Consider the following 27,698-nt stretch of genomic DNA (forward strand, 5'->3'; position numbering starts at 1 on the left):
GAGCATATTGATTTTCAGTGATAAGAATATTATAATTTTGAAACTGTTCTTTCTAATGAACTGTGAAGACTGTGCTTATTGTACATAGATGAGCCTTATAAAGAGGTTCAGAAAATCTTGATTACTGAAGACGTTTTCATTATCCAGCAGAATTTCTAGAAACTTTGAAGTACTACTGTGGAAGAGATAAGAAGTTAGGGGCCATTTGGGGAGGGCAGCTCCTCAGCTCTGTGTAAGAGATACACACGGAGATGATGGTTAGAGTAAGGGACTGTCATATTGAATCCTTGAGGAAAGGTTTACCAAGTCTTTTACACCTCTACAAATGCTACCTTGAAGCACCAACGTACTTACCTGTGATGGTTACAAAGGCTGCCTTTAGCAAGTCGCGTCACCTGACTCTAACATTGGTTCTAAGTATAATTTCCTACTGTGTCACCAGTGTTATCTTGCCACAGTAGCTGAAAGGTATGTGATAATGACGAGGTATAACACGTGCAGAATCATAATACAGCTATGACTGTGACGACGACCAGTCTATGAACATGTATAGTCAGTTTAGGTCCTAGGTGGGAATGGGTACCGCGACCTGACCAGGGCATACACATTGTAAGAGGGTACATAGTTTACCAGTTTTCTTTGAAGGTTCTGATAGGCAGCAAGTTTACTTTTAGACTCGTCTCTTAGGCCCTGGGCTGGAGGGCTGGTGCTGTTTCCTCACATCTGTTTATCCTGTACCTTGCCCCACTGCTAATTGAGAGTACTATTAGATTTTCTTCTGAAAATTAATGCTCTCATGTTTGTCAGTTGTCTCCTAGTGTTGGTTTGTCTTCTGTGAGACAGTGTTACATAAAAAAGATAATGGCATCTCAGCGATATCAAATTACATTGCAGCCTCCTCAGTGAAAGGACTGCTGATGTGGAAGGAGTGGTAGTTTTGTGGGCTAGGGAAGGAGGATTAGAGAAGATTAAAAGATGAGAATTTCCTGTTGTCCTAACGATTAAGAGGCTTTAATTCCATTACTGATGTATTTCATCTTTTCCTCTCTGTTTAGAAAAGCATTCATATTTCATGTCCAAAGGAAAATGCATCTTCCAAGTTTTTGGCACCATGCACTACTTTTTCCAGAATTCATACAAAGAGTGTAAGTATTGTGATAAAATAAGAAGAAATGTCATAGCAGGTTAATTTTTCATTTTATCTGCTTGTCTAGTGCTATAAACATATTCATAATTAATGTGACTTGACTGCATTATAAGGTAACACAGCTGATCTTATATCACACTATCATAAGGTGATAATGTTTGGGACCACACAGAATATGTGTACAAATCCACTCAATGGTAATCTTAGAGAAAAGAATTTTGAAATGAAATTTCCTTATGTGTGTTTTAGCAGAGCTACTTGCTAGCTTTTGGATAATGATGACAGTAGCTGATGTTTGCATAATTTGTCGCTGCTCATATTTCTGTCCCTTTTGCTCTAGGACAGGGACATTTTCTCCAAGGACAGCTTATTGAGGAATAATTTTCAAAGATCTTTCTGATAAAGCTCTGTCTACTACCATGGGCTCTTGGGAAAAAAAGTGAGACGTAATAATAGATTATATTAAAGCCTTCCACCTTTATTGTGTGATATATTTTTAAAAATAGCTATTTTTTCCCCCTTATTGCAAAACATATTTAGTGATGAAAATTTAGGAAATATAAAAGAAAATGAATCACTCATATTTCCATAACCTAAAGATAACTGTTGTGAACTTTTGTTATATAGCCTTTACATTACTGGACATTCACGTATTTCTAATTTCATGAATTTCTATTTGATGATATACTTATAGCTAACCCTTTGCTCACAAAGACAGGAAGAAATTAGAATACATTTGTACAACTAGAGTTGCAGAGTCACAGGGAATGCAAATGAAAGGCTTTTGCTATATTCTGACTGACCTCCATTTGACTGATTTTTTTGAGTCAACTCTTGCTCTCCGTTTCCTCTGTAAAACATACTGGCTGATGCCCACAGCACGTTCCCTGTTCATAAGCTCTTCTCTGAGGCCTGCATACTTCTGACACTGCTGGTTAAGTTGAATGCCTACCAAGGGTCAGTTGCAATGCCAGTTATATTGTTTTTGAAATTATCTTAAACTGATGAGTGTGAAAAGGCAGAGACTGATTATGTCTATTATAGTATGTGTGAGCAAAATAATGCAAAATGTTAGGGAAAAGATTTTAAAAACCCTAGATGATTTTTTGCTCTTAGATTACTTTGTAAGTGTGAACAAAGATTTGCCTTGCTTTAAAGAAACTGGAAGTTGTAAATTGCACCTTTTGGTTATAGTTTATTAAAAGAAAGTCGAGATGAAGCTTCCTTGTTAGTAATCAGTAAACTAATGAAAAAATTAGTGAATTTTAAAGTACATTTATATATTTGAGTTAAAATGTAGGTATTTATGCATCCTTTTTTATTATTTTGTACTTCAACTAAATTTTTTATCAGTTGACCTACCACTGGGTCCTATCCATTGACTAAAGTGATTTTTACTGTATGGCTTTTCTACCAGTCTGACTTAACATTCTCTCCCAATACTGTGTATTAGAATTTTTTGTTTTTCCATTTTGAGAGATAGTATTTCATTATTTTAATTTGCATTCCTTTGGTTAATCATGGATTGACCACATTTTCATATATTTATTGGCCACTCTTCATGTTATTTGCCCATTTTTCTAAGTGTGAATTTTTTTCTTTATTGGTAAGAGCTCTTATATTAAGAGTATTGAACTCTTATATTAAAGGTATTGATCCTTTACTAGATATTTTGCAGATAGTTTTTTCTAGCTTATTGTTGTTTGCTTATGATATCTTTTGACATACAGATATTTAATATTTCTAAATAATAAAACCTATCAATTTATTCCTTTATGGTATCTGCCTTTGGGATCTTGCTTAGGGTAATCTGTGATTCTACATACATACATACATATATATACATATATATACACACACACACATATATATATATATATATATTTTTTTTTTTTTTTTTGCAAAACATATTGGGTAAGAGCCTAGACTCTAGAGACAGACTCATTGGATTTGACTCATTGGATTTAAGTTTTGGTCTTCCACTTAACTGTGTGATATTAGGCCATGTACTTAACTTCATATGTCATAGGTTCCTGATCTGTAAAATGGGGGTAAAAATAATATTTATCTCTTAGGGTTGTTATGAGGAAGCAGTTAGAATTGGGTCTCGAGTATAGTAAGCACAATATAAGTGTTAAAATTATAAATCTAGTATTTTCTTTGAATTTTTATTTTTTACATTTCAAACTTTGTTACTTGGTTTGAAGTAGGGACCTAACTTAATTCTTTTTGAAATTATTAGTGTGTCACAGCATTGTAAAGTAATTCATCCTTTATCTCACTGGCTTGAATTATTATCTTTATCCAATATTTAAGATTATCCCATTAATCTGTCTGTTCTTTTGCTGTGACTAAGGAATAGATCTTTAGTTTTAGACTCTGCCCTAGGCTTCTGTCCTGGCTGTGCTATGTCACTTTGGGAAATTACTTAATCATCTCTTAAACCTCAAATTCCTCATCTGAAAAACAGGAATAATACCTATCGTACAGATTTTTGAGGGGATTATATGAGGGTAGTGTCTGTTACGCGTCTGGTACGTAATAGCTGTTCAATAAATGTTAATTCTCTTTCCTCTTTTTCTTTAATAAAATTTGGAGGCAGGAGACAGCTGGTATGACCTATAAACTCTTCAGTGTTGTGTCACTTTGGAAGAAATGGATAGTTCAGACTTAATTACTTTTTAGGTCTAGGAACTAGAGCCCCAAAGATATATAACACAGATAAATAACACGATATCCCTGTCTCCTCAAGGGACAGTACATTATTAACTGAGAGGTTACAATACCCCACATCAGAATTTCTCAGCCGTGGCACTATTGACATTTGGAGCTGGATGATTCTTTATTGTAGGGGGTGTTCTAATGCACTGGAGGATGTTTAGCAGCACCCCTGACCTCGACCTACAAGTGGCCAGTGGGACACCGCCCCCAGGTGTAACAACTAAAAACTGTTTCCAGATGTCACCAGATGTCCCCTAGGGAGCAAATTTGCCCCTGGTTGACAGCCACTATAGTGTATGAACATAGCGCAGAAGACTACTGGGGAAGGAAGTAATGAAATCCTTGGGAGAGTTGGGAAAACCATTTACCTTGAGAAGCAGGTTATTTTTGAAATTATTCATTGTGCCCCTTTTCTATTTCTTGTTTTCCCTTTCTCTTATTTGAGCTTATTATTAGGTGATTCATGCATTTATTAATCACCTACTATATTCCAGGTACGCTTCTGGGCACTGGGGCTATAGCAATGAATAAAACTGTGGTGTAGAGCTTACATTCTGGGGTGTGAGCCAAGACAGTATTTGTTAATGACTTGGATATGAGCTATGAGAGAAAATTAGAGGAGTTGGGATGATTCCAAAAATTTTGGCCTGAGAAGTGGGTAAATTGTGGTGCGATTTACTAACTGGGGGAGAAGTAGTTGTATTAGTATGAAGCAGGGGGAAATAAGAGTTCTGGTTTGGATATATTAAGTTTGAGATCTCCACTCTAAAACCTAACGTAGATGCTTAGCGGGCAGTTGGATAGATGCCACCTGAGTTGGGAAAGAGGTTGAGCTATGTTGCTTTAGGGATTAAATTGATTGCAGAGTGAGGAGAAAAGTGTTTCGATATGACTTGTTTCTGGGGCCCTGTGAATGGGCACAGGAGTTGGTCTTGTTGGTACAGGTCAGAAGGCTTTACTTTCCCACCTAGTATTGATGAGGTACTTCATCCTTGTTCCCAAACTGCTGTCATTTGGTATCTGTTGAGTAGTTACTATGTACATAGGCTGAGATTTTGTGTAAGAAAGTGCTGTACATGGTTCTGACACTCACAGAGCTCATCATATAGAACCAGACATAGAGTTGAAAAAAGTTAATTCACAGTACAAGTGGTCAGACTTAAGACCCAGGATTAGGCTGGGAGCAGTGGTGTTGGCGAAGAAAAGTAGACCAGAGATACGTCTCCTACACTACAATGTGAAGGCAGAGCTATGTCAAATGTACTTCTGTGTCCCGAATGCCCAGTAGTGGGAAAACAGGAGCAGAATGAGCAGATTATTATATAATATATATGCATTTGAAAATGTTTTATAAATAATAAAACATGATAATTGTTATAATCTTTAAAATTAAAGGATCCAAAATTAACAGTCTTTTCTAAGGAACCAAAATAAAGAAGAGAAAGTCTCAGAAAGTGTTAAAGTTGATATATCCTTTTAGTTCTTGCCAACCCCATTCATTACGGCTTAATAGGCATAGAACAAAGTAAAATGGGAAGTTGGATAATTACGCTTTCCATACGCTTTCCATAATAATTTGGGTCATATGGGAATCATTGTTGCTGGGATTATGTATCTCAATCCTACATTTCTGGAATATTTGCAACTGGGTGTTTTTTAATAAAAAGGATGTGTATGTATGCATGCATATGTATGAAAGAGACGTGGCATTCTGATCATGGCTTACACATGAAGTGATTGCTAATATTAAAACTGCATAAGTGAATCTTGGAATTCTCTGTTACTTATTCTGAAATACACACACACAATATTAGGATTTTACAGAGGGAATGTGAAGTAGTAAATTGGAAGCATCTTTGCTTTTCCTTGAATCCTTCTGGTGCATCTTGGAAGACTGTCTTTTGTGTAAGTGGTGTTCCTAAGAATTAGAAGAGGTATCGTAATTTGAAACTAAAATAGCAAAAGATGTAAACTATGGGATAGGGAAAACTTTTTAACTGAAGCAGGAGACTGTAGATGATTGTAAGAATATCTTTTTGTTTCGAGAAATAAAAGGTGTTGGCTCTAGCCTTGTTGGGAATTGGTGATAGTAAGTCAACCGTCACATGAAACACATGTCCTTTGTGTTGGGAAGCATAGACTTGAAGACGTCTCAGAGAAGTGTGAAACGGGAGGTTTATAACATATGAACATATTTCAAAGGAAGATGAGCATTTCATTATTTGTAACACTGGTTTTATCTCTTGAACAGATAACATGCCTGGACATTTCCAGTGGAGGAGGCCTTGGTGTGTCTTCTAGTGCTGATGGGAGCATGAAGATCTGGCAGGCTTCCAATGGAGAGCTCAGAGTAAAGGCTTTGGATACACTTTTAGGGTCTTACACATACAGGGTGGGCTTAGGAACCTTAGACTGGGTCATGGAAAGAAGAGTGGCCAATTCTAAAAATGTAGTGCCACTGCACTTCAGTTGATCTTTGTTCTTCCATTTGTGAAGCTGAGAAACGTCCTCAAGCTTGGTGATGTGCCAGAACAAATTGGGGCTGGCACAGTGGAGGAGCCAGGCCGACGAATGTCTAAGTGGGTGGTCCCTTGGTACGAAATGCCTTCAGTAACCGGTTTCTACCAGTAGTGAGGCTGTTACACTGATTATATGACTGAGCCCTTCAGCGGTTCAGCCCTTCAGCGGCTCTTAAAATCCTGTACAGAGGATTTTAAGAATGGGTGTGTAAAAGAGTCATCAAGCCTCCTCAGCTGCTTCTATATAGATCTAGACTTAGGGATGGCTGTGGGAGCCGTGAAGTTCAAATCCACAACGTCTGTAGCCAAAGCTGGAGAGGGAGCCAGCAGCTCTTAGAACATGCCCTTGTAGACAAATGAGCTAAAGAGATCCTTTGGAATGCCTTAGTTTTAAAACCCAGTATGTGGGTATAGCATGTAGCTATTTCATTTAAGGATATGGGAGGTAAGAGAACATCAAAGGATGGACAAGAGAACTAGCATGGAATTTTCTTTTGTTTTTCCAGAGAGTATTGGAAGGACATGTGTTTGATGTGAATTGTTGCAGGTTTTTCCCATCAGGCCTTGTGGTTCTGAGTGGGGGAATGGATGCCCAGCTGAAGATCTGGTCAGCTGAAGATGCTAGCTGTGTGGTGACCTTCAAAGGTCACAAAGGAGGTATGAAAGCTTCTCTTATGATTCCCAGACATGAATCACCAAAAAGATAGAAACAGAAGCTGATTTGCCACAAAAATACAAATAATTCTTTCAACTGGCCATTTAAATGAGCTGCTCTTTCCCCAAGGATTAGAAATTCCTTTGCGACTCAGTCTTGTTATTGCTTTCTAGAACTAAATGCCTCACACAGATAGTTGTTTTCCCCAATTGATAAGCGAAAAACATCCTCCCCAGGAGATCATCTACTTGCGTGCTGAGAAAAAAGGATAGAGATAGTTGTACCCACATTTTCTCATGATTAGTCCTTTGGCTGAGGTGATAGTAAAAGCTGGATGGCAAATGGCTGCATCGCCAGACATCAAAGATAGAGCATGGTACAGCTAGCTGTTAATTCCCATGGATTTAAATCACAGTTCAGATTTTTTAAATGGATTAGCCATGTAACCAGTGGATGTTGGATTGTAGAGACAGAGTGAGAACATCATCCTTTTGTAACTACTGATTGGTTGGTTTGTTGGAAAAAAATACATATTTTAAAGATGTTTTATCCCTTAATTGGAATGTTAAAAAGATGATAAATAATGTTATTCTTATTTTACAAGTTTGGATATTTTTGAAAATGTAATAATATCCCCAAGTAAATTCTTAACCTGATCCCTCCTTTGGAACCATAATACACATCATCTATACCACTCATTTGAGAATTATGTATTGTTCTATACTTACTTAAAGCCTTGTTTTTGCCTGTGTACCCAACTATATTATAAATAACTTGTGTGCAGAGATTGAGTTTTTAAGTTTTAATTCCTTTTATAATGGTTTTCAGATTACATACAGGTCATCTACCAAACACGTTGACCTTAGCAAATAAATGCTTTACTTATAAGACTGCAAGTACATGAGGTCATTGAGAGGGAATAGAAAGGATATTTAGAGCCTTCACATTGAGCCTGACAGGGCTAAGGAGGTAAAGCAACCCACGTAGTTGGGGAATCCAGGAGCCAAAGGAGCTAGAGGAGCGCTGAGGGATTCACCTCAGATCTGTCCATCCTTCTGAACGTGTGAGGTGAGGGGGAACTTTCCAGTGGAACAAAGCATGGCTGTACATGTCGAGCTTAACAAGATGCGTATTCAACATCAGTGCTCACTCACTCAGTTTATGATACCTGCGGATTACCGCAGTTGTTGAGTGTGCCTTCCACGTGCATCCTAAGTCTCCCAGCGTTCTTCCATTCTCCTTAAGAATTACATGCCTGTCATTTAATTTAGAGTGGATTACAGAATGTTTGATAATCCGATTTAAGATTTTAATCATGTAGTTTGTCCCATTCTTTTGGCTTTGTGAGAAAGTGCTGGGATGGGGTTGAGGGCTTCTCCAGAATGTAACAAACCTGATTTTTTTTTTCCTTAAGGGGAGGGTTTTTAATAGATTGAACAGAAATGATAAACTGTAGGAGAAATGACAGGAAGTCAGATCCAGGCTGTCTGTCAGGTCTTGAATGCTCCTCTCCAGTTAGTTCTGTGAAGTAGCCCAGGTTTGGAGTTGCCCATTCTTCTACAATACAGAGCAAAAATCAAGACTAATCTCCAGTAGTTTAGCAGCATGTAGGTCACTGTCTCCAGCCAAATGACTTCCAAGTTGCTTTGTGTGGCTCCCTTGTTACAATCTTTTTAGTTATGAGATTTTGAAGCATTTTATTAGTGAAAGCCATGAATCAAATAAAAAACAATAAAGAATTGCAGCAGGTCCTCTAATAGTGTCATTTCGTTGAACGTCATTTCGTTACAGTCTTGATGAGAGACTGTAGGAACTTAACTCTTGTTTATGTCAGTGAGCCTATAATAAAGTTGGTTTCGTTATACATCATTTTGCTTAAAGTCACAGAACCTATTGACAACATTAAATGAGGACTTATTGTATTAGTGGTTTCACAGGTGGTGACGAAGAGAAGATAGTGAGTGTTGAAAATGAACATGGTCTTTTATTGTATAGGGTACATCTTGGCAAGCAAGATATAAAAGAGAACACTAAGAAGACTGGACTGGATATAGCCTGATGCTTATTGAAAAGAACAATTAGGACACTAATAAAGTAGCTCTGTATATAAAGATCTGTTGTAAAGGATAATCTTTTATTAATTAAGTCTCTGGCTTACTTACTGCTTCTAGTATATAAAAACGTGATAGTAAGGGAAGCAGGGCAATAGAGTGGTTAGCATAGGGTTTGGAGACATACAAATCTTGGTTTAAATCTTAATTCTTCCACTTAAAATCTGTGTGACCTTGAAAAGTTGCTTAACTTTTCTTAACACTAATTTCCTCCTATGTAAAATGGGGATAGTAGTATTAACTGAAATGGTAATATGAAGAATTTAGCATAATCACTGATATATAATAAGTGCACAATAAATGTTATTATTGTTCATATAAAACATAAAACTAAACTTTAATCCCTGCAGGAAAGGCATGCCCTGTGATGTTTTAACATACTTGTCAAATATGAAAAGCAGAAATTGTTACTTCTAATAGAAATTTTCAAATGGAAACACATATCCCAGTTAATATGTAATTGGTCTTCCCTAATACTTTTAGATAGATATTTTGTATATAATTAAAGGATTAGTGTGTTCTTTACTTAATTAACAGTCAGAGGTAAGATTTGTGTATGTTTCTCTTTCCAGTGAAAATAAAAATTAGAAGTAGTTTGTTGTATGTAATATATGAGTTTACTAAGTAGCTGTAAAGTGTACTATAATCAGTTTGAAGTTTTAAAATTGCCCAGACCATTTAATTAAGATTGGTGAATTTGGAGGTATATATTTATAATCCTAATTCTTTGTAATAATACCAGATCTTTCTAATCTATGAAAACATTGAGACCAAATGAAACATTTCAGTTGATTGGTTGAGTTTCTGTTCACCAATGTAGGAGAGATGCTTACATTTGTAGAATAATTTCAAGAAACCAGGTTGCATTTTCAGCACTTTGGCCATTATTTTTAAACTTTTACATACTTTCTTTGAAATTGGATTTGCTGTCTCCAAATAATACTATGTGCTTCAAGACTCATTTTTTTCTAAGATCTGAATCATAGCCATTACTTTTCCCATGGACACATATATGTATCCTGATCTGTAGCAATATTGAAACAGCTAAATACGATAGTAAAACTAGATAATTTTAATAGAGTAAACTTGTTAAAAACATGACTCGAAATATGAAACTTGCTCTCTTTCTTACTAATACTTATTTTAGTCATAGTTTCACCTAACATTCGTATTTCTCAGACTTTGGCTAGGATGTTTATATGAGTCAGCTGAATCTTTTCTTGAAGGCAAATGGGTTTGCATCTTGGTTTATATGTTGAGGATTTGTATCTGTTTGGTTTGATACCTAAAGCCCTGGAGGCTTTTGGTAGGCCTAGTTATGGCTGCTGCTTTTATAAAGGCTTTCCTGCTACTTCTGTAGCTTCTTTCTAAAGTAGGTCCTCCGAAGTTCCTGCTTCTATAGGGCTCCTCTTTCTTTTATTCTTGTCATCTTAGAGTGAAATACTACATGCTACTATATAGTGAGTAACATTTTAGAGAGGGGGGTGATAATTTTACACTACTTTTGTAGAAAAGGAAAACTTTCTAGATGGCACCTCTTTGGTGTTACTTACAATTTGTAAGCAAGTACTACCATGCACGACTCCTAGCCACAGTTCCGGCATCCTGCCTTGGATACTTACTCATCAGAACTGTTTTTTCTTTTAAAGCTTGAATCACTTCCATGGAACTTAGTAACTTTTTTTTCTTTTTTTTTTAAGGAGGGTGCAGCTCACAGTGGCCCATGCAGGGATTGAACCCGCAACCTTGGTGTCATTAGCACCAACCAACTGAGCTAACCGGCCACCCCAAGTAACATTTTTAAATAGCAGATGGAACTTTCCAATAAATACAAACAGATCTTTGATTACTTGTAAGAGCTGGAGGCCCTTCCTAATGTTCCTATTGGTGTTTCCTTAGGATTCTTAAAAGATCTAAGATCCTTTTCTAGCTAGATTTATGCTGAATATGTTATGGAGATAGAGTGGGAAGGTGGCTGTTTTAAACTCAAAATATTTTTTTTTTTAACTTATTTAAGTGTGTTTTTCCAGGACCTATCGGTTCCAAGTCAAGTAGTTGTTTCAATCTAGTTGTGGAGGGCGCAGCTCACAGTGGCCCATATGGGGATCAAACTGGCAACCTTGTTGTTAAGAACACTGCGATCTAACCAGCTGAGCTAACCGGCTGCCCCCTAAACTCAAAATACTTTACAATTACAAAATGGTTGTAAATAAAAAACATCAAATAGCAGCAACACATGTTGCCTCCTTAGATCTGTTTCTGAGAAGAAGGCTATTTTGTCTATAGGGGTCTTTATCCAGTGGATATGCAATTGTGAGGATTACATTTTTTTTTTCCAACAACTATAGTCAGCTATATAAATTGGATTTAGTTTTTATTTTAAATTGGATATATTTGGAAACTTATGCTGTAATTAGGTTCCACCTAAATTGTCTCTAATCCTATTTTCTCAGGCCCTAAATTGGCTACTTTTCCAATTTGTGGCAATTTCAGAAACTCATGTTTTTCTGAAAAAGGCTTTCAAAGTGAAATTTCTAGTGAGAGTTGAGGCATGTGGTTAATTGCATGGGTCATCCGTCACCTGTATCTTTTGTGGGGTTGCTGCGGACTTTTTGTCAGGGTTTGCATATATGAAGTCATCTCACTGAGAGGAATGGGAGCTAGGCAAAGATGATTAATTTGCTAAGTGACCTTTGGTCAGGTCAGATCTTAATAGTCAACCTGTATGTATTTCTTGGGCACCTATAGCAGGATCAGAAACGGGTTTTAATGAAACAAGTACCAGCCCTGCCTGTAGGGTAGTCCATAGGGTTGGACTACATTTCTACTCTGTGCAGTCCTGGGTTATCTCACAAATGCCACTGTTTCGTACCTCTTTATGTCCATGATTATCTCTCCCTTTTCATGCTGTATGCTCCTGAGGCCAGGGACCTTAGCAAATATTCAGATAACAGGTAATAGACGGCTTCCAAAATTATAAAATCTGTGGCCATTTTGGATAGTACAACACTCCGGATCTTACTTGATGTTATTTAGCAGGCAGGCCCCTGTATGGTGCCAGGGCCCAGTCGGTGTGTAGCTGGGCTTCCTGCTGGGCTCCTCTAATACCACTCTGGCCAAAGGAGAGCACTGGTTCGCGCTACCTCTTTGCACACAGGTCAGCTTCTCCTTGGACCTGCTGATACCTTCCTGGTGAAAGTGGGGCATCGACTTGCACCACTTCAATTTGCACCATCTCCCTGCCTCCAAGTAGGTTTGAAAGCTCAGTTCCCTGCTGACTAACACCAGCGGAGGGGCTGGGGAAAGTGCAGTGCTACTTCCCACTACATTACCTCTTTCTGCCTCTTTTGGCCTGTTGCTGACAGGTGGGGTCCAGCTCCCCTCTGGACTCTGCTGACAGTACCCCACTGGGCTGGTCAGCATCACAGGGCGGGGTAATTGGAGTGCTGCTTGCTGCTTCCATGCGGGCTGGGGTAGAAGATCACTTCCTGTTTAGCTCTGCTGAAGCCTTGGGTGAAGGAGAGGTAGCAATTTTCCTGTTGCTGTTTGAGTGAGGTGGATGTTACCAAAAAGGGTTTTTGTTCTGATGGACCGCCCTTTCCCAGTCTTTGCCTGGGGCAACAGACTTTACTTGCAGTTTTGTTTTTAATGGTGCCTGTTCCTTTTATTGGTTCCGTGTTGGAGGATTCTGCAGTGTCCTATCCAGAATATGTGGGAGGCAATAAGGAAATCCAGGGAACTCATTGTCCTGTTGTTCCACAAGTCTTTTTTAAAGATTTTTATTAAAATATAGCTATTAGTTTGGTGCAAAATTACTTTTGCACCAACCTAATAACGTACATATATTAGTTTCAGGTTGTTCCTCAAGTCTTGAGGTCCCTAGGTGGTCTGCCATCTTCTTTCCATCTTACAGTCTTCTTATGCTTGTTTGTTATGTCCAGCTTGTTTTAGTTGTAAGAGGAAGGACCTGGCCAGACCAGGAGTCACATCCTTTTTTTAAGATGGGGAGACTAACCCTTTCAAATAGTTATCAATGGAAGCAGTAGGATCTTTAAAGATGGTGATTTGCAGATATACCTCACTAAGATATCTACTTAATTTTTGTTTAAAAAATAGGTTTTAAAGCCAAATTAAAAACTTGAAACCACTGCTCTAGAACACTCCACTGAAAATTAAATCCAAAGCTTCTTTTTCCATGTCTGCCTCATAGCTGGTCTTTGAATCACTGGGAGGCAGGTACTCTCTTCTGTTTATTTCTGTTTCTAGCACTTGAATGTGTCTGGCACATGGCACATGTCCAGTACATGTTTGTGAAGGAAGGAAGTCATCTGTGCAGATCGATCTTCTCTGCCCTTGTAGTTCCTCTACTACCTACTCCATCTTCGGATCTTTTTTTTTTTTCTCTTCCCAGGTATTCTGGACACAGCCATTGTTGATCGGGGGAGGAATGTACTATCTGGTTCTCGAGATGGGACAGCGCGACTTTGGGATTGCGGGCGCTCAGCCTGCCTGGGAGTCATTGCAGACTGTGGTGCTTCCATCAATGGAGTGGCTGTGGGTGCTGCCGACAATTCCATAAACCTCGGCTCCCCTGAGCGGATGCCCAGTAAGTGGAGAATGATGTGTGTGAGCTTAGTTTGTTGCCTTAGGCCCCTTAGTATTTGCCTTAGTTTCTCCTCCTTTTCCTTGTCCTTTCCTACTCTATAGCTGTATTTCTATTTTCACCATAAGATTAATATTTATTGCAAACCTATCTGTTTCTGTTGCTTTGATATATCTACAAAGGTATTACATGTCATAGTTACTGCATTTGAATAAGTACAATATAATTTCAGATGAGACTGATGCCTATAAAAGAGAGAACAGTAAAATTTTGCCTGAAATAATAGTGATTCTTGGAAGAAGAGAGTGTTTCAGGTTAATGTAGATAAGAAAGACGTCACAAAAGCAGTTGACTTGCACCTTGAAGGATAGAGTCAAAGTGAACAGACAAGAATGGGAAGGATGGGAGAACAGGAGCCAGGGCAGGGTCACCAGTGACTCCGTGTTGCCTAATCTAGTGTCACCTCTCTGCTTGTCTATCTGAAGTCGCAACAGTATTCAGCATAGTCACCTCCTCTTCTCAGGACACTCCTTCCTCGGCTTCTGTGATACCATCGTCCCATTTGCTCAAGGCCGAAGCCTGAGATTCATTCACAACCCACCCCGCCCTTCCTCACATCCCACCTCAGCAAATCTGTCATTTCTACCTTCAAAGTGTTTCCAGTTTTTCCACCTTGCCCTCCTTCTCACTCTTCCCCCTGCCAGCACCCTGGTCCAGTCTAGCATCATGTTGCTAGTAATATTCTCCTATAATCCATTCTCAGAACAACCACTGTGGTTATCTACACAACATGAAGCAAGTCATGTCATGGGTCATTGTCCCTCCTCTCCCCCAGTGGCCTCCTTTTAGACACAGATTAAAATTCTAACCCCTTTGCCATGGTTTATCACAAACCCTGATACTTTCTGAACCCTACATTTCTCTCCAGCCTCACGTCATAGCTGCTAGGCCCACTGTGTTCCAGCCACAGGCCTTCTGTTTGTTCTTTCAGCGCAGCAGACTGCCAGGCAGCACTTTTTGACTCTTCACATGTCTGGCTTCTGTTTACCATTCAGGTCTCAGTTGAAAAGTGGCCTCCACAGAGCCTTTGTAAAGTTGAAGTTTAAATTTAAAGTGATCTTCCCCGCGTTCCCGCCAATCCTCTCACCATCTGTTCACTTTTGATCATATTTTCCTGTTTTATTTCCTTTGTAGAACTCATCACTGTCTGAAAGTATCCTACTTGTTTACTTATTCCACTCTCTCCTATTTCCACTAGAATCCTGTTTGAATATCACTATTTCCTCAATACTGAGAATAGTGTCTGATACATATTAGACCCTCAGTAAATATTTAGTGAATAAATCAATTTTATTTCCTCCACACCATAAGAGCTCTGAGGGCAGAGACTCTATTTCGTTCAACATTGTACCCCTGCTTCTAGTATGGTATCTTGTCACATTACAAAGGACTTAATAATAATATATTTAAGTTGAGTTTATTGAGGTATATTTTATGTAAGGTAAAGTCACCCTTTTTAATTGCACAGTTCTGTGAGTTTTGAAAAATGTGTATAGTCATATCAACAACACCATAGTCAAGATATAGAACATAATAAATGCTTTCTTAAATTAATGAGTGAATCACTAACAGAGAAATTCAGTATACAGCCATTAGTATCTGTGCTTTCTGAGTCCTGCCAGCTGATCAGCCCAACCCATTATTGATTTGGTTTACCTGTCATGCAGGTGAACGGGAGGTTGGAACAGAATCAAAAATGCTGCTGTTGGCCCGGGAAGATAAGAAGCTTCAGTGCTTGGGACTCCAGAGCAGGCAGCCGGCAAGTGGTTTCTCTAAGACCTTTGAACTCTGGGGCAACCTGGGTCACTCTTGATTCTTGGAAAGCTGTTCTGGAAACCTTTCTGCTTGCTCACTTGACCTTTTGAGGAAGCTGCATGAGTGAGAGGCGGTCCAATGTGGTGATTAAAAACACGGGATTTGGAATAAGGGCAACATTTAAATCCCAGCTCTTCCACTTACTGGCTATGACATTGGACAGGTTACTTAACCTTTCTGACCCTCAATTTCCTCACCACTAAACTGGGCCTCATAGGACTTACAGGGCTATGTGATGAGGATTAAATGCTCTGCTGCTTTGGGGTCTTTGTTAAGTCACTTTCATCTCGGCCTTCATGTGCTATATGTAAAATGATGAGGTTGTATAGATTCCCTTTAACCTCTGAGGTGACGTGAAGAAATTCTGAGTAAAGGACTCCTGCACTAAGGGCTCTTGATCAACTGACAGCCAGAACATCTTTTATAGACGAATTAGTTAAAGTTTCTTCCTCACACTCAGGTTTTGCATTAGGAACATACAGTGTTCTTAATTAAACTCTGAGTTCCCTGGGATTCGATTTTTAAAATTTCGTTCCAGCCCCTGTCACCATCACTCAGATAACTGTAATGATTTGGTTTGGCCATAGGCTTTGTTTCATTTTATCTCGATCCTTCATTGTGCTGGTGATGCTTCCATTTTCAAAGTTTATTCCAGTAACATCACTATTTTTGATCATACTGCCTTTGCACTCTCAATTTCCATGCTGACTTTTACTTCCAAAAGGAAATCAAGGATGTTTTTTTTGTTTCGTTCCTTTCCTTTTTAGAACATTTAAGGAAGAAATGATCAATTTGAGCTAACAGTAAGGAATAAATAAAATGTACACGGGGAGAATTGTGATCTTTAAATTGCCACTTTAGGTCAGCTTGTTTCTTTTCCTACAAAATACCTCCTTTCAAAAGGTTTTAAAAGTGCCATGAAGCAAATCTTAAATATGTGAATGCAAGTGTTTCTCAAATGTAATGAAAAGAGGGAAAAGAAGGATTTTGGGTGTTAAGGAGCCTGTAAGTCAATGTGTTGAGGGGTACGAGTTTGAAAATTGTTACCTATTGTATTTTATAAACTGCTTAAGTCCTCAGCCAACCTTAGGTTCCTGAAATCCTGGGAGTGCTTCTTCCTCTGTTATTGGTGAATGCTTAGTTTAGATCGAGTGCTTAAAGGGGGAAGAAAGAAAATATCTCTAACAATAGTAAAATTTTCCTTTTCTTGGTGCTTGTTTATTCCTGGAAACAAATTACGCTTTAAACAGCATTTTTGTCTCCTGCTTTTTCCCAGGTATTCCTCTTTATTGGCTCAGAAGCCTTCAACTGCTGTACGTTTCTCTCTGGCTTCTTGCTGTTGGCTGGGACACAGGATGGAAACATTTATCAGCTGGACGTGAGGAATCCAAGGTGAGTCACCATTCGTTTGCATGATGTAGGTCTTCCACAGAGTGGAAATTTTTATTGGCTTTAACATTGATTTAGCCTAACATACATGTGACTATTGAATCAAGGGTATATTTTCCATTTATAAAGGTTTTCCAGTGTTAATTATCTGATTATTCTTATTATTCCTAGAATCCTATTAAAAGGTAATTTGATTCATACTGTCATGATTGTCCTATTGTAATTATTGCTTTGAAAATTAAACTTATATAATAAGCTAACATTTCATTTTAAATGATTTTGTAGAACATTTAATTTTAAGGAGCTCAGTAATTTTTTTCTATGGTATTAGATCTTGGTTGGCCTAAGAGTGATCATTTTTCAAGTTCAAGTAAGCCAGCTCTGGTTCTTTATTTAGCTTTGATCATAATCTATCTAAACCAGGACTTGTTCTGGTCTTTAAGATATCCAGTCACACAACCTCTCTGCCCCAGGATTTAATAATTTCTACAATCCTGCCCCTTCCTCCTTCCTTTGTTCAACGATATTTACTGAATGGCTTCTGTGGGCACTAGGCTTTGTGCAGGGCACTGGAAAACAGAAATAAAACATTTAAAGTATATATATATATATATATATATATATATATATATATATATATATATGCAGGGCACTGGAAAACAGAAATAAAAGATTTTATACACACACACACACACACACACACACACACACACTCTGCCTTTGAGGCGCTTGGAGTCCAGTAGTAATGATGGACAAGTAATAGACTTGTGATGCGGTGTGATCAGTGGTCTGACAGGGCTATACACAGGAATTTGAAGAAGCACCGAGAAGGACAGAGAAGAAGGTGAGACTGCTTCTCCAAGGAGATGAGGCTTTAATTGCATCTTGTCCAGGAGGAAGTTACCAAGTTAGGAAAAGAGGGTTCTGCCCTAGGTAGAATAGCATATAGAGCAGTATGAAGGCATGTGAAAGTATGACCCTTCCGGGGAGCTCTGAGTAGTTTAATATGACAAGTATGTACCCTGGAGGTGGGGCAGCGGTGGGAAGTGATGCCAGATAATAAAACAGGTATTTGCTTAGAAGAGACTGACATACCGACCTAAGGAGTTTAGACTTCATTCCAAGAGCAGTGAAGAAATTCCAGCCAAAGAGTGACTAGCTTATACCTTTTCTTTCATAATTTAAGTTACTTTTGTACTTGTTTTTGCCTCCCTAGAGATAAGTAATCTCTGATCACCATTATGAAATCACCCTTACATACATATTAAATTGATTTTTCTTCACTTTTGTGTTTTGTTTTAGAGTCCTGACAATTTTAATATTTCACAACTGTCTCAATTCTATCTATAAGTAAAAAGATTAACATTGTTACCTTAAACCCTTTTCAGGCCTCCCTGAAAACTGGAGATATTGTAGGTGTCCAAGTTCATTCAGCTCAATGACATGTTTAGAAACATGTCTAGATTCACAGCAAGTTGTTTTTGAATGGTTTACCTTAATCTACCATTTCAGGATTTTGTAGGAAAGAAACCATATGAACATTTAATCTCTATTCATCTGTGTCCTGTCTGTTGTTATGGGCTAGTACTGTATGTTGAATATAGTCAAGCATTGCTTTTGAAGAAAAAAAACTGAAATTGCCCCTTTTACTCTGAATCCTAGGGCTCCAGTACAAATCATCCGTAGATCAGGAGCACCCGTTCTGTCCCTGCTGAGTTTCAGAGATGGCTTCATTGCTAGCCAAGGTGGGTCCAGGGCCAGTGGAGAGAAATGGTCCCCTGGAGTTGTGCTAACCGTACTCGCAGGGTTAAGTGCCCGGTCTGTGGCGGGGCTGGGGGCATGGCCCTGCACGATTCTTTGGCATATGGTGCGTATCACATAGTGTGTATCGCCCTACATTGTAGTTGTCCATGGCCCCCTGCAGTCCAAGCTTCTTGAGAGTTGTTACTGTGCCTCATTCATCGTGTCATCCCCAGCATTTACCTCAGTGCCCACTATGTAGTTGGTGCTCAGTAAACATCGGTAGACTAAATGTATTGGCCCTTATTGCAAAACATTGAGGATTCAATAATGAATCAGTTACAACCTCTGCCCTAAAGGAGCTCACAGTTAGTAAGGCAGGCTGACGTGTAGACAGTGATCGAGCACAGTTTGGTGAGTACTGCAGCAGAAAACTGTATGGGGACACGGAGAACAACTGACTCTAGTGGTAGGAGTGCTGCAGGGGCCTCTTCATGGATTAGGTGACATGTAAGCCAATGAATATTTTACCAGCTGGAGATGTAAGAGTGAACATTGAAGACCTTTGCACCATGTATGTGTGCAAAGTCACAGGTGAGGGAAGGGGGCAAAAAGAAGGGATCTAGGTGCCTACTATGCAGTAAGTCCTATGTTTGAAGCTTTATATACATAGTCTAGGTAAAATAGGACCTTGGTGTAGCCAGGACAAGACACTTGGAATAGAGTTTGAGAGTGGGTTGGAGGGAAATGCATGGAACAAGGTGTCTCTTAAGTTACCCCGGAATCATCACAGGAATGATGTAGGTGACAGGACTGGACTGTAAGGCCTAGGGGGACCCCCTTACCTATTTTTCAATGTATCAGGATGTTTTGGGCCATTAGTAACAGAATACCCAACGAAAATGGCTTCAACAATTAGGAAAGTATACTGCTTCACCTAACCAGAAATCCAGGTTGCTGGTGGTTCCAGATTTGATCAATTTAGTTATTCAGAAACAAAGTCAACAGAGAAGATTAAGGAAACTTGACAACTAAATCACTGTGGTATCCTGGATTGAGTCCAGGATATTAAAGACTGGTGAAATGCAAAAAAGTAAAACCTGAAACTGGCTGAGGGCTATATGAGAACTTGCTTGCTGTATTGTAACTTCTGTAAACCTAAATTATTCTAAAATATAAATTTTTAATTTAAAAAGTAAATGAAAGCTTTGAAGGAAAAAGAAATACAAGCTAGCTTTTTTCCACTTTTTGTTGCTCTCTTCCCTAGCATGCTGGCTTTTGTCCTCAGGCTTGTTCCCTCATGGTCACAGTGAGACATAACTGCAGCACGTCTTATCCTTACATAGCAGTGGATTCTGTTATCCTTTGTCAGAATGGGGAAAATTCCTTAGGAGCAGCCCAGCAAACACCGCCACTGGCCAGATTATAATATGTGCCCATGCCTCAAACAGTCACTGGCAAGAGAATGGAATTATCACAGTTGTCTTGGATTAATCACAATTCATCCCGTGTCACCTATTACTGGAAACAACTGGGGACTCTGTCAGTCAGGAGAAGGGTGGGGAAATAGATGAGTAAGCAGCCGACGGTGTCTGGATTTCCATGGCCATCTCTCTGATATACAAGTAGGTAGGTACCCTTCATCCCTGTCAAAACGGTGCCTTATGTCCTTAGTCCTTCTCTTTCAGGATTTCCAGACCATAGCAAAGAGTAATCGGGAATCTGTAGACCTAATTCTCTAGCTCTCTGAACTTGCTCTCTCTCAAGTCTTTCTCGCCCATGTCTTGGCATCAGTTTGGTGATGCAGCAGGACTCTTTATAGAGCCTTAATAAGAGAACAGCTGGCATGAGCTGTGACAGCTTCCCTTGGTGCTGCTGCCACCGCTCATTGAAGTCCTTTTTCTTTGATTCCCTTTGCTGCTTTGCCACATTCTTCCCTTGAGATCTCTGCATTCTGGCATCCATCCCTATCCCTCTGCTCAAACTACCTTCTTGAAGGTCATCTGTGCAGATCTCCTGTTTTTTCTCTTTCTTCAGTTACTGCTCCTTTCCCTGGTTTCAGTAGCTTAGGTTTATAAGTACCTGGCATGAGTCATGATATACTGTAGGTTCTCAAATTGTTTGTTGAACTTGAGTCCTTTTGCTATTCCTACTATTGTTGCCATCCCTAAACCAGAGATATTTTGAGTTCACCTTTTGTCCTTCTACCTTTTCTTCTCCATGTTTTCTCAAGGACTCTCTTCTCATGGTTTTAGCTGTTATTGATTGGAATCCATAGCTCTAGCCTTGACCTCCTACTTTGCCCTTATTTTATTGGGCAGCAGCATGACATAGAAAAAGCATAGATTTTGGACCCAAACTGACCACCTACTCAATGAATCTAAATCCTCACTCCATCACTTACTATTGTATTTAATCATGAAATTCCTAATATATGACTATTTTTGGTGTATAAAAATGACAGTTATATATGGTTTAATCTAATAGTTCTATGACTTTTGGTAAACCACTTCACTTTTCTAAGTCTCAATTTTCTTAGAGTAAAATATGCAAAGTACTCGACATAAAGTAGGCATTCTATAAATGACAGTTTCTTCTTATTCGTGTTATTACCCCTTGCCCTATAAGCCCTCCTAAAAAGTGTTCCTTATCATGATCCAGTGACAAGTCACACAGCCACAAAAAGTAAAATTATGCTACAGAGCCAAATATGTTGAAATAACAAAGAAATAATATAATACATTTTACAAGAGATTGATGGAGAAAGAGTTTACTCTATTGGTTGGTTAGAAATGGCTTTCTAGAGGGAATGGAAATAGCTGGGGCTTATCAAGTAGATAAGATTTGCATATAGAAACTTGAGTGCAGAAGAGGAGCTATGGTGATCATACATTTTTTGAGAGGCGAGAAAAGAAACAATAGATGTCACTTCCTTGCTGAAATAATAACAATGAGAAACTGACGAAAGATTATGGTTGGTTTCCCAATCTAGCTTAAAGTGAGATTTTTGAGTCAGTAGGAATGTAAATAAACCTAGCGCCACGTTGTAGCACATGAGAAGCTTATGTTGCTTTTGTGGCAGTTCTGAAGTCACAGAGCTTAGTATCTCTGAGAACCAGTTTGTAGGCCACCCAGGGCCTCTGCATTTCTTCCCTTCCTTGTCCTACCTTCAGACCATTTAAAAAAATATGTTAATATCTCTGTTGCAAGAGGATGTGTGGGAAAAGTGAAGGGTAACGTGGAGAAGAGCTAAACTCATGACCTTCTACTCTTTGTAATTCTTTTTCTACTGGAAAGAAGGAAAGGCATAACTTCTGTGGTTAATATCTAAAGGCAAAGGGAATAAAATTGAGGAGTAACTCTGTTTTCAAAGGATAAAACTGAGACCAATAAAAGAAAGTTACCAGGAGCCACATTTCAGTTCAATATTAGGAAAAGCACTCTGCTGCATGAGAGAGCGGCTGGCATTGCACTACCTCAGAGGTACTACTTTTATATTCAGTAAGTCAAGAACAACAACGAATCACCTTAATCAGCAGTTTACAGATCATCCCAAGTTTCATTTGCCCATGCTCTTCTGAGAAAACAGTTTAAAAATTAGATATACTTTTATTTCCTTGGTGTAACCTTTTCCCTTCACTAATGTATGTGGTCAAGTTTATAGACTGAAGAATAATTTGGGAGCATAGATTTTTCTTAGAAAAACATTTATATGGACAAATTCCCTGTTAAAAACTATTGTCTAGGATAAGCTTGCAAACATGTATAAGTCTGCAGTTGCTTGCTCTGTACCCTTGACAGATACTGCTAATCAAAGACAACCCTTCTTGCCACCAAAGACACTTGGCCTTCAAATCCTACCTAGCCCAGCATTCTAGGCCACCATATAGGTCCTCATATTTGGCCTACGTAATGAGAACTTGTTCGCCATTCTGGGTCTTGGGACAATCTTTAGAGGCTAGTGATATACAGAAATAAACTAAAATATTGAGTTTTTGAAAACTCCTTTTCATGCAGCTTTCTCTTCAGTTGTCTAAATTTTCTTTCTGCCTTTTAGGTGACGGAAGCTGTTTCATTGTCCAGCAAGACTTAGACTATGTCATTGAGCTCACGGGGGCCGACTGTGACGCCGTGTACAAGGTACAGGCCCGGTGGCGACACGGCCTGGGTGATCTCACCTGGGACCTAGGGCCCTGGAGGGAGCTGGATCCAGCTACTTTGTGATCTCAGGGGCGATAACATATTTAGGGGCGGGATAGAAAGAAATCAGAATTTTGAGTCAGAAGTAACTTCCTCACTTACCAGCTCTAGAAACTTGAAAAATCACTTCAGCCCCTCCCCAGTCTGTCAGTTCATCTGTAAAATGAGGATAATAGATAATGCATATGAAAGCTCTTTGTAAATTTAAAATATTCTATACATATTAGCTATTATTATTATTATTATTTAAAATTCAAGACTAATTATCCATTGGAATGGAAAGAGAAAAGTAAAAGGGGAAATAATATTTATTGACCAGAATTGTGTTGGACGTTTTATATACGTTATCTCATTTAATCACTGTTATCATTCCTTGAGGTGTAGGTATTACCGTGTTTCTCCAAAAATAAGACCTAACCGGAAAATAATCACTAGCATGATTTTTCAGGATGCTCTTATATAAAATAAGCCCTAATGTGTCTTTTGGAGCAAAAATTAATTTACGACCGGGTCTTATTTTCGGGGAAATACGGGAGGGCTTATTTTATATTATGAGCATCCTGAAAAATCATGGTAGGGCTTATTTTCCGGTTAGGTCTTATTTTCAGGGAAACACGGGTGTATTCCTATTTATTTCTTATAATTTAAAAAATATATACAATTAATACAGACCTATAAAAATTCAAACAATACAGAATTACACAGACTTACAAGTCCCCTTTGAGACCTTTTTAGTTCGACTCTTCTTGCCAGAAGTAACTAGCGTTAACAGTTTGGCAGATATTTTTCAAGACTGTTTTTGTGTTTATGTATTTATGTAAATAATATTGTTTTATCTTCAGTTTGTACATAATTGGGATCATCCTATATGTATTGCCCTTTGAGTTTTTTTACTTAATATCTTGGAGCTCTTTCTACACAAGTGCATATAGATCCACTTCATTTTTAAAACTTCCTGCATAATGTTCTGTACTGTGAATTAACACATCATTTTCACTTTACAAATGAGGAAACTGGGGCCGAGATGTAGAGAAAGTTGCCCTAGGTCATGCCACTACATATTAGCAAACCTGAGATTCTGCTAACTCCAGAACTCATGCTGTTTCCACTAAATTAGTGCTTCTTCACCTTCTCTGAGTCTCAGACTTCTTTGAGAAGGTGATGAAATCCTCCTCAGGAAAAACGACACATTTCGAAAACTTCTTTGCATAAAATTTTATGAAGGTCAGGGATCCCCAGGCCCATTTGTGGGCCATCCTCTCCCCAGATAGAGACTCTCTGCACCAAACATGCACAACACTGATGGATTTGCTCTCCACTTGGCCAGTTAGTTTCTCTGTTCTGTGATCATAGTGCCCTTGACCCAGCCAGCCATTTTTAAAATACATATCATGGATATAATTCTTCTCTTTGTCTTTGGAGTCATTAAAGCTTCTCGGACTCCCTTGTACTAGTGGGGGTGAATGACCAGACTCTATCTTTTTGAAATGGAAGAATCCCAGGCTTCCTTTGAGCTGTGAACTCTCGTGTTCCAGGTCGCCACATGGGAGAAGCAGATCTACACATGCTGTCGAGATGGTCTCGTGCGACGCTATCAACTTTCTGACCTCTGATTCCTTGGAAAGAGGTGTCCCAGTTAATGAAAAAGACTGACCCTGATCAACAGTGAGCAGAAACCTCATCGGTCCTTTCCAGGGACCATGTCCTGGGCATCCTGTGCAAGTCACAGAAAGTCAGCTACGTTGGCCATGTGGGACTGCCATTCCATGACGAGACTGACTTTGAACTGAGTAAGAAGCTCACATGTACTCGCTGCATCTGCCCAACTTCTTGTATAAACTCACCCCAGCAACACAGGTTATGGATTGCTCGTAGATTGATCTCAAACCAGTTGTGTTAAATGTTTACAAAGACCAGTGGACTAAAATCTGTTCTCTGAAGGAAATAAAGAATGTTTGGAAGAGACTAAATTTGAAAAACTTTGTTAAATACTCTTACTCCAGCAAAAAGTCAGTCAAGCTGTTGAAACTCCTTTCTCAGGCACTTCTGTTGGCCTGGCCATAGAGGACTGCTTGACCGTAGCAGTAAATATCCCATGAGCAGCAACCTGGGAAAGATTTTCATACAGGTAGGGTAACTGACCGTCCCAGTTTTCCTCGGACTGAGGGGTTTTCTGCTGCATGGGACTTTCAGTCCCGAGCGAAGTGACATGGTTGGTCGGCCTGTATACAGATGACGAAGTTGATTCCTGTCATTGTCAAGGCAGTGGCTGTTAAAGTGTGGCCCCTGGAACAGCTGCATCACTGTCACCAGGGGACTTGTTAGAAATTCTTGGGCCCCACCTCAGATCTAAATCAGAAATTCTCCGAGTGGGGCCCACAGTCGGTATTTTAACCAGCCTTCCAGGTGATGATGGTGTATGCTAAAGATTGAGATGTAGAGAAAGAGATGGTAAAGGACACTTTAGTCGTAGGGGGAAGCCAGGGTTCAGGATGACGAGGCTGGTGTGTGGAGAGGAAGCTGGAGAGATTGGCAGGGCCTGCGTAGTGAAGGGGCTGCATGCCAGGTAAGGAGCTTGAGCTTCACTTGGGTGGCAGTGGGGAACCATGGAGTTTTTAAGCAAGGGTATGACATGGTCACCTCTTTTTATCTCTTAAACATAAAAACGAAACCATAATGTATATATTCCATGGTTTATTTTCACTTAGTATCTGAGTTCTTTCCATCTCAGTACATTTAGACCTTCCTTGTTCTTTTTAACAATTTCCAGAGCATGAATACCACATTATTTACATTTTAGAGATTATTAGAGAAAAGGGTTCCTGAAGCATGCAACATTTGAGCTGGGCCATGTAGGCTGAGATCTGGATTTATTTAAGGGAAGAAGGTAATTCCTAGCTGGGCTAATAATATGGTTCACAGAGTTCTTAAAGGTATATTCTCATGTAACCTCTATTACTACGCTGTGATGTATAGGTAGTGAGACTCAAGGTGAAGTGATTTGCCGAGGGTTGTAGAGAGCAGGAACTTGAACTTCAAATCCCATTTTTTTCTACCTATTGTTTACCCCTAAACAAAATTGTGAAAATAAAGTACTATAATTCACTGAGTAGCTACTGGGTTATCTACTCTGTCCTAGGTACTATACTTATATATTTAACCTTCACAACATTGTTGAAAAAGGAAATGAAATTATTCCTGTGTTACAGATAAGGAAACTGAGGCTCAAGAAATTAAGTACCAGAGCCTTGATTTGGACTTTGTTCAGTCTGTCTCCAAGGCCTGTGCTCCTTCCACTACACCATGTGGCCGTGAGACCTCTGGAACTAGAGCAGTTTCATTTAAGGAGTGATTTGTGATAGGGTCAGGTGACCCAAAAGGACATATTCCAGAGCTCAGAAACATTGACTACTAGGATGTCTGGTGGGTAATTCTAAGAAGTAAGATTAAGAAAACAGGATGAGGGAGGATGTGCCTGAGTTCATTGCATGGCAGCTGTGTTTCCAGGACTCAGCCTTCTCCGTTGTCATTACATTCGGGGCTCATGCCCCTTTTCATAGGTCTCCTGGTTGTGATGGATGCAGTGATCCCCGACAGCTGCTGTGAAATCCAGGCGCAAACAGAAGGAGCAAAGGCTAGATCTCAGGTGCCCTTTTAAACCCTTGTCTACTGTGAATGGAATAATCCGTCTGCAGCAGACAAAGCCTGTTTTTCGTTTGGTTTAAGGAGTGCATTCTGGGTAAGGAAGGGTGGACAACCCCCACCCGCAGCAGCACAGGCCCTGTGAGCTCTGTACTAAACCTTGTTTCTTGGTTTTCAGATGCCCCCCTGTGGCTTCTGGTGAGAAGTGCCCCTGTTTCTCAAGCTGGCAGTGGCATCAGCTTCTGAGCTCAGTCTTCACAATACCTTTGCAAAATAAAGGTTTCTTTTCTTTTTTTTTCTTTTTTTGAACAAGTGTCTGTAGATATATTTTATATTTTTTTCTAATTTTTCTTTTGAAATAATTTCAAACTTGCAGAAAAGTTCAAGACTGGTACAAAGGATTCCAATGTATCCCTACCCAGATCTCCTCCCAGTTAACTTTTCATTACGTTTACTTTATCATTCTCTCTCTCTCTCTCTCTCTCACACACACACACACACTGCTGCCCTTGGGGTGGAGCAGCACTTCCTGCTCCAAGGGTGGAGGGGGTGACCCGCAAACACCTCAGCAGGTGATCCAAGTTGGCATCACCAGTGACAAGGCTTAGTGGTAACATGTACCTTTGATTTGATGTGATAAGAATGTCACTTTACCTCTGTGGCCTTCCTTCCAAAACCCTACAGCCCCAGTCTAATCAGGAAAGAATTATCAAACAAATCCTAATTGAGAGACATTCTCCAAAATAATTAATAACTCCTTAAATTGTCAAAGTCATCAAAAACAAGTTAAGTTTGAGAAGTCTTTGTAGCTAAGATGAGCCCAAGGAAACAAGACAACTACATGTAATGTGGTATCCTGGATAGGATCTTGAAACAGCAAAAAGACATTAGTTTAAAAACTAGGAAATCTGAATAAAGAATGGACTTCTGTTATAAATGATGGATCAATATTGGTTATTATTTGTGATAAATGTACATACTCATGGAAGATATTAATAATGAGGGAAACTGGGTGTGGGGTATTTGGGAACTCCGTACTATTTTCACAACTTGTCCGAAAATCTAAAACTTTTCTAAAATAGATATTTTTTAAACA

General features: G+C 39.2%; 1 protein-coding gene across 2 annotated transcripts in view; it reads left to right on the plus strand.

The window, feature by feature from the left end:
- Positions 1-27,051, plus strand: part of PAAF1 (proteasomal ATPase associated factor 1) — a 35,042-nt gene extending 7,991 nt beyond the window's left edge. The window contains exons 4-12 of one of the 2 annotated variants that reach the window (XM_033121261.1): positions 1,056-1,145; positions 6,120-6,218; positions 6,894-7,044; positions 13,565-13,759; positions 15,484-15,575; positions 16,908-17,023; positions 18,683-18,765; positions 22,818-22,900; positions 24,496-24,927. In XM_033121261.1, the coding sequence (XP_032977152.1) occupies positions 1,056-1,145; positions 6,120-6,218; positions 6,894-7,044; positions 13,565-13,759; positions 15,484-15,575; positions 16,908-17,023; positions 18,683-18,765; positions 22,818-22,900; positions 24,496-24,573 (987 nt within the window). In that variant the 3' untranslated portion in view covers positions 24,574-24,927. Of the gene's footprint in view, positions 1-1,055; positions 1,146-6,119; positions 6,219-6,893; positions 7,045-13,564; positions 13,760-15,483; positions 15,576-16,907; positions 17,024-18,682; positions 18,766-22,817; positions 22,901-24,495 lie in introns of both variants that reach the window. The other variant, XM_033121262.1, reaches the window with a different exon arrangement.
- Positions 27,052-27,698: the final 647 nt, after the last annotated feature.

The sequence above is a fragment of the Rhinolophus ferrumequinum genome, chromosome 11 (assembly GCF_004115265.2).
Source record: "Rhinolophus ferrumequinum isolate MPI-CBG mRhiFer1 chromosome 11, mRhiFer1_v1.p, whole genome shotgun sequence".
NCBI lineage: Eukaryota > Metazoa > Chordata > Mammalia > Chiroptera > Rhinolophidae > Rhinolophus > Rhinolophus ferrumequinum.